General features: G+C 32.5%; 1 protein-coding gene across 1 annotated transcript; it reads right to left on the bottom strand.

Moving 5' to 3' along the window:
- Window positions 1–79: 79 nt before the first annotated feature.
- On the bottom strand, window positions 80–8548 carry LOC124369950. Its single transcript, XM_046828154.1, has 6 exons — window positions 7775–8548; window positions 6336–6442; window positions 5647–5766; window positions 3924–4153; window positions 3555–3688; window positions 80–1812 (listed from the first exon to the last, which is right to left on the bottom strand). Exons 2-6 carry the CDS (start codon window positions 6423–6425, stop codon window positions 1538–1540), a joined length of 849 nt encoding a protein of 282 aa, XP_046684110.1. The 5' UTR covers window positions 6426–6442; window positions 7775–8548; the 3' UTR covers window positions 80–1537.
- Between the last annotated feature and the right edge of the window lie 1430 nt (window positions 8549–9978).

Below are 9978 nucleotides of genomic sequence, written 5' to 3'. Positions count from 1 at the left end.
ATGGTTTGATTTGTTAAATAGAAGGTCTGACAAATGTTGGGACAAAATAACCAAAATTTGCAACATTTTAAAATAATGTAAAATTGTTTATTGTACAGAGAGCAAAATACAAATATTTTATATAGTCTAAATCACTGTTTACGTACGTATATATTTTGATTACATACATCTGCATGACAAGATAATAATGCACAGATTTATTTAACAAAATATTATGATGATTAATACTTAAATTATTACAGAAATAAATTATCACTAATTAATTGGCTGAGCTTTAGCAAAGACTATCACTGGGAAAATTTTATTTCTGCCAGTCTGTCCGTCTATTTGTCTGCATGATATCTCAAAAACAGAATGACCTTCAGACTTTAAATTTTGTATCAAGCTTCATTTGTATAGAAGCAACAGCAAGTTCGATGAAGGTGCATGTCACTCTATGGGATTTGGCTGAGTGTTAGCGAATATTTTGACATTGGTCTTATGGGTAACTATGATGGCAGAGAGAAAATAGAAGAATAAATAAATTTGTAAAGAAACTACATACAATCATATGTGATCTGAGCATATGGCATGTTTATTTTATGAAATAAACTAAAACATAATGAGCATAACATAATGATTTACTCATAAACTATTATGTTTATGAGTAAATCAAAAACATAATAGAGCGGAAAGTTAATGTTAAAAATTCTGTGACAATCTTTGATTTCAGCAGTACCCTCCCTTGCTCACAACCAGAACTTTTATTATGTAAACATTGCTATAGTGAACATAAATTTGAATCAATGTATTGTGTGGCAAGGTTCCATTCGTAGAATTAAAATTTTGCATGAAATCTCATTTCTACACAATACTCAAGAATGTGCTCTATGATGGTGCATGTCCACCACGGAATTTGGCTGAACATGATTTTTGTGTCAATTTCTCTTCTTTATGATTGTCTGTCTATATATCTGACTACATATCTGATATTAGTTGTACATTTGACATTTTGCATGCAACCTCAGCAAAGCCTGTTGATGTGGGTATTCTTACCTTTTTTATAACATCCATTACGTATTGTCCCCGGAAAAAAATTCAGTCACATTATGGATTATTACCTTGATCGCCTTTTTGGTTTATGTAATTTCAAAACATAGAATGGCGTCTTCTAGCAACAAGATGAAATGTAAAGAAATCTTGCATTTTTAAATACAAAATTTACGTTTTAAAATTGTCGGTTCACTGTAATAATCCGATCTATTTAAATGGGACAAAATTCTTCATTATATGTTACACAAACGAGAACCTGGGGAAAATGGAGGCACAAAACCATGAATTATTTGTTTTTAAACATCATGTCTTCAGTTTACAATTGCAGCATTAATTACACTTTACAATACAGTTTGGATTTTTACCACTTTGAAGACTGGGGTAATCTACCTCAAAACAGTTAATTTGCAACTAATTTCCATACTTAATTCAGGTCTGACAAGAATCTATATTGGTATTACAGGTGTTACAGGAATTCGGTATTGGTAAAATAATCACATTGGTATTACTGTCCATTGTTTAATGGAACCATATAATCGGCTAAAGTGAACCGCTCGAAGCCTAGTTTTGTGAATAGACGCTCAGAAGGCTTGTTGCCGATGATGACTAAGCAGAAGGGTATCCTGCCACGCCTCCTGCACTCTTGCACCATGTGTCGCACCACAATCGCAGCGTACCCTTTCCTTCGACACTCGTGGTCAGTGTACAATACAAACATACCTCCCGAGTAGTCACTTAATGATGAACTTAACAGTTTCTTATCACTTCTTCTGAAAATACCTAGAAAAATCCACACATTTCATTATACTTATAATTAATCCATTGGCTAGTTCTTAAAAGTAACTGTTCTGCCACTCAAATGTTGACCTTGAATAGAATTGTTCTATCACAGAAGATCTAGTACGACATTTGTCATTTGCTTTTGAGCTGCACTATTGAATGAACATAGGATTTTCTGCATATTGTAGGTTATATTGTTTGGAAATTTAGGTCAGTGATCCCACAAGAGATAAGCGTATTATCAGCTGACAGGACTGCTCTGGGAACCAACCAACTCTTAGTTATCTTATCTTCCTTTGACACATAAATATCAATTGTATTAGAGTACTAAAATAATAACAGTACTTGATCTTTTCAAAATACTAACTACAGAATGTTTTTTATCAACAAATTGATCGATACATTTTGTAATATAGTTTGTTCTAAGGGATTACAAAACTTGTACATACTGGTGTTGTGATTCTTAAATAATGGAAAGTTAATGAAACACGTCAGTTAAATATGTATAAAGACATTTTAACATATAACATAAACCGTTTCAATTCCACTTTTTGATTATTTATTTAATTCAGTAATTAGAATTAAAAAATAATTATATTTTAATAAGCACATTCTTTTTATTTTAATTGTTTTTATTTATTTGTTTTACATTGTCAAGTACCATGCATATGTACAAAAGACAAAAATTATTTTAATATCCTAGATACATAGAATCTAAACATTAGTTATATCAGTATTGTAACAATATTATTATATTGATATAGAAGTTATAATTAACTGTAATAGAATACATAACAAAATTAAATTAGGTTATCAAATTACACAACTAATATTTTTAATATAAGTTATAGATAAATATTTTTTAAACCCATGTACAAGCATGTCCAGCCCTGTTTAAATCAGGCCAGCTATGGCCTGTTCCATCAAATTTGAGGATTCTGAAACACTCAAAACCAACTACTGATGTGTTTCTTGAACAGTTCGTATGACTGGTCTTCCTTTAAAGTGATGCAATTTATTTTTAAAATGCAAGGAAAATTTCATTTCCAATGAATTAAAGAGGCTCTTAACAAAACAAAGATGTTGTACTGTTGTTAATTGTTATAGAGATAAATTGTACAAGAAACAACAGAAAACAGAGCTATCTATTATTGATTGTTTGAAATTAAAATCAATAAGATACAATACCACTGGTATTACTTATTGTATATTTGAATTTAGGTGGTATTTTCTTTGCTAAATTTAAGATAAATTGGCTATTAATCTTCAGAAAAAAAGCTGACAAATTTTACTTTGTCCTAAAAGGACCTTTGCGCTGCTTCTGGAGTGACAGGATATTCTGGATAGATAAGGTTGAGTTAGGGGCCGACTCCTGTTGAGGAAGGATTTTGGGCGTTAATCTCAGTCATGTCTCTTTGAAAGAAGAAGAGGCCAGCTCTATACCAGCCTCTGCAGTCAAAGCGAGCAGAGGTAATACTCCCTTATGTCTATACTAGCAATTGCCTTTTAACACTTGGGACCCCATGAACTCCACCAGTCATCCCCCGCAGTAGACTAGACCTATCGATCTACCCTTGCACCCCAGAATCTCGATATTTGCGGTTAGTGATGTGCCGCTCCTGAACATCCATAAGGTTGCCCAGATTTAAGTGACACATCGGTTTTTGCTGTACCCAGTGTAGGTTCAGCTGGAAGGTATAAACCAGCTACAAACTAAATCTCCTGGTTCTTAAATAACTTACCCAATCCGAAGTTATACCGCAGGTTTTGCTGGTGAACCAGTTCTGAGCCTTGTCTCCTGTGAGGCCAATTTTTGTCCATCTCAGCTGCATATGATTCATCCAACTTATCAATGTAAACATCTTCTGGAAGTGGTCTAAATACAAAACAAAACAGAGCTACTCCCTCATATGAATACAAAAATACATAAAACAGCAATAAAATATCCAGGTCAAATTATTTATAAAACAATTACTACAGTATTGGAATGCCTATAATGCCTATAAAATATTACATATATATTAGAAACAAAGCATATTAATTAATTATACAGCATAATCAAATTTCACTATGGACAATATTACACTTCAATAATATATGGACAAACTTACTGAATATGTAATTCCTTGTCGGAAGGGTAAAAAAACATATTGTTGCTAGAGACTTCAAACTTCACATGCTTTGTTGCAAATACTTCTTGCATCACACTGAGAAATCTACTGTCTATAATTTCAAAAAGAAAGTTTTCTTGACCCCAAGGAATTATATGTGTTTCCATTAAAGCTTTCTTCATTTCTGTCAAGTCAGAACTTGCAGTATAGACATTTACTTGACTGTACATCTAAAACAGAAAATAAAATGAAACATATTGCAATAATTTATATGTGACCTAAATAATTTACTCCTGTAAAATTTTTCACATTTACTATCCTCTTTTTCCATACTTTTTACTAATATCCCACTTTCTATCCCATATTCTTGTGTGAAATGAACTCCATGCACCTTCAAGGACAAATATTTGTTAGACAAGTTTATGGAATGAGGAAGAACAATAAATGCAGTGGTTTATTGCGAGACTCTGACTAAACTTCGATGTGCAATACAGAATAAGCGACTTGACCTTTTGACATCTGGAGTTCTCTTGTTGCATGACATCGCCAGACCCCACTTTGCCATCTAAACCCAAAATCTCGTCAGAGCATTTGGTTGGGAACAGATTGTCCATCCGCCATACAGCCCAGATTTGGAGCCAACCAAGGAGTTTATCGACAGGAAGCGCTTCAATACTGATGACGAGGTGAAAGAAGCAGTTAAAAGATTAGTTATCACAACAGGCGGCAGACTTCTACAACATCGGCATTCAAATTCTTGTAGAAAGTTATGACAAATGTTTAAACAAAAATGGAAACTATGTTGAAAAATAAAGAAGTTTTTTTTAATCTGTTATTTATTTTTTATAAGAAATCGGACCTTACGTTCCGGATGACCCTTGTATATATTGTTGAACTGATGAATATTAAAATAGAATAAAGATTATTTTATTTTATTTTTAGTAACTATCTTGAACCTATTCCGAACAACTGACAAATACTACCAATGGAAATAGAATACTCTCTTAGTTCAGAATTTTGTATTTGATGATAATTCATAACATTGAACCTCCTACCACAAGAAAGTGTATTGCCCAAATAACTGTTAAAACTCAGTAAAAAGACTGGATTTTGAAGTGGGAAAGTGCAGATTCATTTAATTTTTTGAGCACTATAACGAGAGACTTCTTATTTCTCTTTATGGAGAAAAGGTAATGCACTGTCAGAACTTGGGTAGAGTGCTTGTGAGTGCAATATCACTCACTACAAACAGCTCTGGCATCATTCGCTCTCGAGAATATATTACATATAATACTTCAGAAAGGTGCCTGCCTTTTTTAAGTCCTGTAAAATTCCTAATGAATTGTTCCATCATGCACAGAAACATTAATGGTAGACAATTAGTTGTTATGCTTGTAACAAAAGTACACCACTTGGACATGCTCACATTATTTAAGTATGTGATACATACAGTAGTTAATGGAATGAAGTATGTAATCAGTTTGCAAACTACAAACCTCAACACAACACAGAAAGTTCCGTTCCCATATCTAACTTAAGGCCAAATTTTATATTTTATAAAAGTAATTAATAAATATTGACATACAAAACGTTAGTGGTTATAATTCATTCAAACTCCATGCAGTAAAAGTGATTAGTGTATTTTTGTTAGTATATTTATGTACTTCGGGGAAAAACAACACTTCAGATTCAATAAACGGCTAGACATAATTTTGAGACTTACCTTTGATGATATAATGTTTAAATATACCCCTGATTCAAAGGTTCCATAAACGTAAAGGTATTGCTCCCATGTTGAACCAGCTTCCTTGTATTCCCTAAACGTCGTTATTATCTGATGTAACTGCAACAGAACATACAAAGCTTTAAAGTCTCCATAAACGTAAAGGTATTGCTCCCATGTTGAACCAGCTTCCTTGTATTCCCTAAACGTCGTTATTATCTGATGTAACTGCAACAGAACATACAAAGCTTTAAAGTCTCCATAAACGTAAAGTTAGTGCTCCTATGTTGAACAGTTTTCTTGTAATTCCTAAACACTAATTATCTCAGGAACTACAACAGAATTTAATATAAGAAAACAAAGAGAAATGCATAATTATTTTCCTGCATAAGCAGTGTACTCTACGGAGTTTCCATACTTAAAAACACCAGATTAAACCATTTTTGTTATAATAATTAATTTTCCATGTTAGATGTTACTGTTTAATAATAGAAAATTAGTACCAGTAACAATGAAAAGTTAATTTAATGTAAAGAAACTATATGACTGTTTGAAAACAATTATACATGAACTTAGAAAAAAAGTAAAATGATTAACAAGATATTTTATAAATCATTTGAATGCAGTAATAATCATTACATTTTGAAGAAGTCAAATAAATATTTTATAGCTATTACTTGTTTACTTACAAGGAAATGTTTGGGCCAATCTCGCTCAAGCGCACAGAGCACCTTTGAAAACTCATCTTGTTTGACACTTTTAAATATATCAGCTGCCATTATTCATCAACTGTTATCTGAAAAAATATAATTTACTGATTAAGACATTATAAAACTCACCATTTCTTTACACTCTTACTGTATTGGTATACGTATTGTTTAAAATTAATTATTAGAATAATGTTAGAATTATTAACTGACTACATTCAATCGTTATTCAAAAATTATTTATCAATTACCCTCGGTAAAATGCCTTGAAAAGTAAGCCTACCGATAACTAACCACAAAGCACACCCAACAACAAAGAAAAATACCCATGATGTGTCTATTCATAAACCCATAAACACAGAAAAATTATATTTTATAATATTAAAATAGAAGTTCTCAATCTAATAATTTAACAGTAATAATTTTCTAATATCGTTTTGAACATTTGTGCCTAAATTATAATCTGTAATCAGCTGGATACTTACAGGTTAAACATTGGAAGTAATTCCTTCAATATTTAAAATTATTGTCAAGATTTTCTTTTTCTTTGCAATTACTATGTATTGAAGTAAGTAGCTTGTTTCATAATTATCAAGGTTTCGGCTTGTAGTCTTGCAGAGAGTTTACACACAAGAAGTTTGGGAGGGCAAGATGCTTAGTGATCATTAGAACAATGTTAAAACTCAACAATTTTACTCTTTTATTTTTACAGTAAATAAGAAATTTATACTTATTCTGGGATATGGACGATAATGGGAAATAGACAAATTCATAGAACCCGGGAGCCATTTTCATTCTTCAGCTGTTTTCCTTATAAAATTGCCTAACATTCCTATTGGTCCATAAATCTTCATGGAGTGATCAACAAAACTTGAATATTTTTCTCTCAGAAAACGAAATGATAAAGGAAATGACTGAAAAATCAACCCAATCAAAAACAGAGTGCATTTAGTTCTACCCTAAGTGTACTAGGGTAAAACGAATATAGGGTAGCCCTAATATTCTAAGTTCCATTTTAAATTGTTCTAGTGCAAAATATATGGGAGAGAGGGGGATGTAATTAAGTGTCACTGCCAAGCTGGACTTTGATAAGTGGGCCAGATAAGATATTTTTTGGTTACAATCCATGAATTTCAGTTTGAGCAATCTTATAAAAAAATGTTTATCAAAACCCAATGAAATTCCTGAAAATTAAAAAATGAATTTGGTTTGTACAGTGCAGAGTTAGTTTCATATCAAGCTACAGTTAATTTAATTGTATTGAAGAAACTTGGACAAATCACATTGAAGACCACCCAAAGTTCAAAAATAGGTCCACATATTGTCCCTGTTTAATAGTAAGAAATACAAGTGACAAAATAAGTACAGTAAGTAGCTTGAAACTATTTTATGCGTCACAATTAAAAATTATCAGTACTTACTTTTAATACTGCCTGAAACTGCTTTTTGGTCTGCGACGTCTGTTATGTAATCTGCATCTCCCACCCTTTTTGTGAACACGTTCCATGCCGACTTTTTATCAGTGAAGGTTCCTATCAGCACGAATATACATAACCGGTTTCAAAGATTTCCTTGTTGAAGGTTCCAAAATAATGCAGAGCGCCGAGTGTCTCGTGAAGTAGCAAACATTGTTATCTTACTAGAACCGGCATCAGGACAAACTAGAACACTTTATCAGATTTCCCTGATTGGCGACGGCACTTGTTTAAAATAAAATATTTAAACACCTGCTGAAAATCGTCATACTTATTTATTGTGAAGGAAATATGATTTTTCGGACATTTCCCATCGTTCAGTTATACAAGAAATCAGTAACACTATGTTTCAAGATCTGTAATTTGATCTCGTCCTCCTCAAGTGGATAACTAACCTAAACTATACAATCTAAATTTAAAATAAACATATCATACCAGAGCGTTGTGATACTCATCAGTCAGGAATCACAAAACGTGTATCAACTCCATGACCACTATCTCTAAATATGCACTTAATGAAACCCCTAATTATATTTTTATTCTTTATAGAAGTTTCTATAATTAGTGTTCTGAACACTACGTAATTATTTACTGAAACCGGCCTAAAGAATAAATATATAATTAATGTTTCACTTATACTAAGTGCGTGTTTTAGAGATATTTTGTAACAAGTTGACACACAAAACGTGTCTATTAAGATTCATGACTTATGCGTTTTACAACGCTCTGGTATGCTTTGTTTATTTTTAACTTAGCTTGTATAGTTATAGATTAGTAATCTACTTGAGGAGGAGATCAGATAGCAGATCTCGAAACGTAGTGTTGATTCCTGTGTCACTCACTGAACGATGGCATATGTCCAGAGAAATACTCTTTCCTTGACAAACACAAACTAGTAATTATTTCAAAACTAAGGAGAATATTTAATTTTTTATAAAACTACCACACTCTCATACTTAAATATAAAAAGGGAGGATTTATATAAAATAAAGAGCATCTTATTTGAATTCATGTCTTCACCATCTCAAGAATCTTCAATTAATTTAATATGTTTTATTCCTGTATTGTACTTTCTGTCATTTTGCGTTGTACAGTGTGTATAATCTATTAGTTCTGACACGACCGTTAGATAGGATTTGATAACTAACACGTAGTGAATATTCAATATTTCTGGGAAATTCATAACTGAAAAAATAAAGGACAGTTTGTTAAACAAAGTAGATAGAGTAATAGTTAATAGAATGACTTCTAAGCCTTCTATAAATTAAAATAACAAAATTGTCGTTACATTAATTTTACAGCCAAAACATTAGACCAACATAAAATTATTGTTTATCTTGGAACAAGGATATCTTTAGTTAAAACTTTAACACTCAGATGTTTCTAAATACTACCGTTACTTTTGTAATTTACTACTCATTTTGTAATTGTTGACCAATTGAAATAAAATACTAAACGTACATATTTCGAATCGTATGACTTCTAACGTAAATTCGACGCCACACAATTATTTTAGATGGAAACATTTTGGACATTGTTACTTTCAACTTTGTTTAGTCTTGATTTCGGAACAGTTTTACTTATAAACTGCTACGTTATTTAAATACACAAGTAACTGAAGAGATTGGCACATCAGGGTTATTCCTGAGAATTATTCCTAATTACTACGAGCAATAAAGACACGGTGACTCCGTACTTCGAGACAGAGTCGGAATCTCGGTTCGACGGAAGACTGGTCTTCTCGTTCAAGCCTCTGAGACATCACACAGCGCAGACGACATCGCTACACTCGGAGGACTTGGAGATAAAGTCGCTGGTGTTGTTGGAGACCAGCGTGGATTCTAAAGAGCAGCTGGAAACCGACACCGAGTACGATGATCAGCAGCAGCTGTTAAACATCGACACGGGGTATCCGCTCTCAGTGGACAACACTACTTACGAACTTCACATCAACTACTCAGGGATCTTGTGGGACGATGGTTGGGGCCTGTATATAAAGGCTTTTACGACCATGAAGGCAAAAGGAGGTGATTTAGTGAAGTGTATAAGTATAATATTTTGTAATTCAGCGTTATATAGGCGTGGATCACCTACAATTGTCTTTTTCTGACAGCAGCACTAGTGCCATGGTCTGTGCGATTTTAATTTTT

The sequence above is a fragment of the Homalodisca vitripennis genome, chromosome X, assembly GCF_021130785.1.
Source record: "Homalodisca vitripennis isolate AUS2020 chromosome X, UT_GWSS_2.1, whole genome shotgun sequence".
NCBI classification, from domain to species: Eukaryota; Metazoa; Arthropoda; class Insecta; order Hemiptera; family Cicadellidae; genus Homalodisca; species Homalodisca vitripennis.
Note: the sequence above shows the minus strand (reverse complement) of the source record. Positions and strands in the feature narration are given on the sequence as shown.

Coding starts and splice junctions, on each gene's coding strand:
- LOC124369950 (XM_046828154.1), bottom strand. CDS start 6,425: ATGGCAGCTGATATATTTAAAAGTGTCAAACAAGATGAGTTTTCAAAG. Junction 5,767..6,335: donor ATTGGCCCAAACATTTCCTT/GTAAGTAAACAA, acceptor GTTCTGTTGCAG/TTACATCAGATAATAACGAC. Junction 1,813..3,554: donor GCGGTATAACTTCGGATTGG/GTAAGTTATTTA, acceptor GGATTTTTCTAG/GTATTTTCAGAAGAAGTGAT.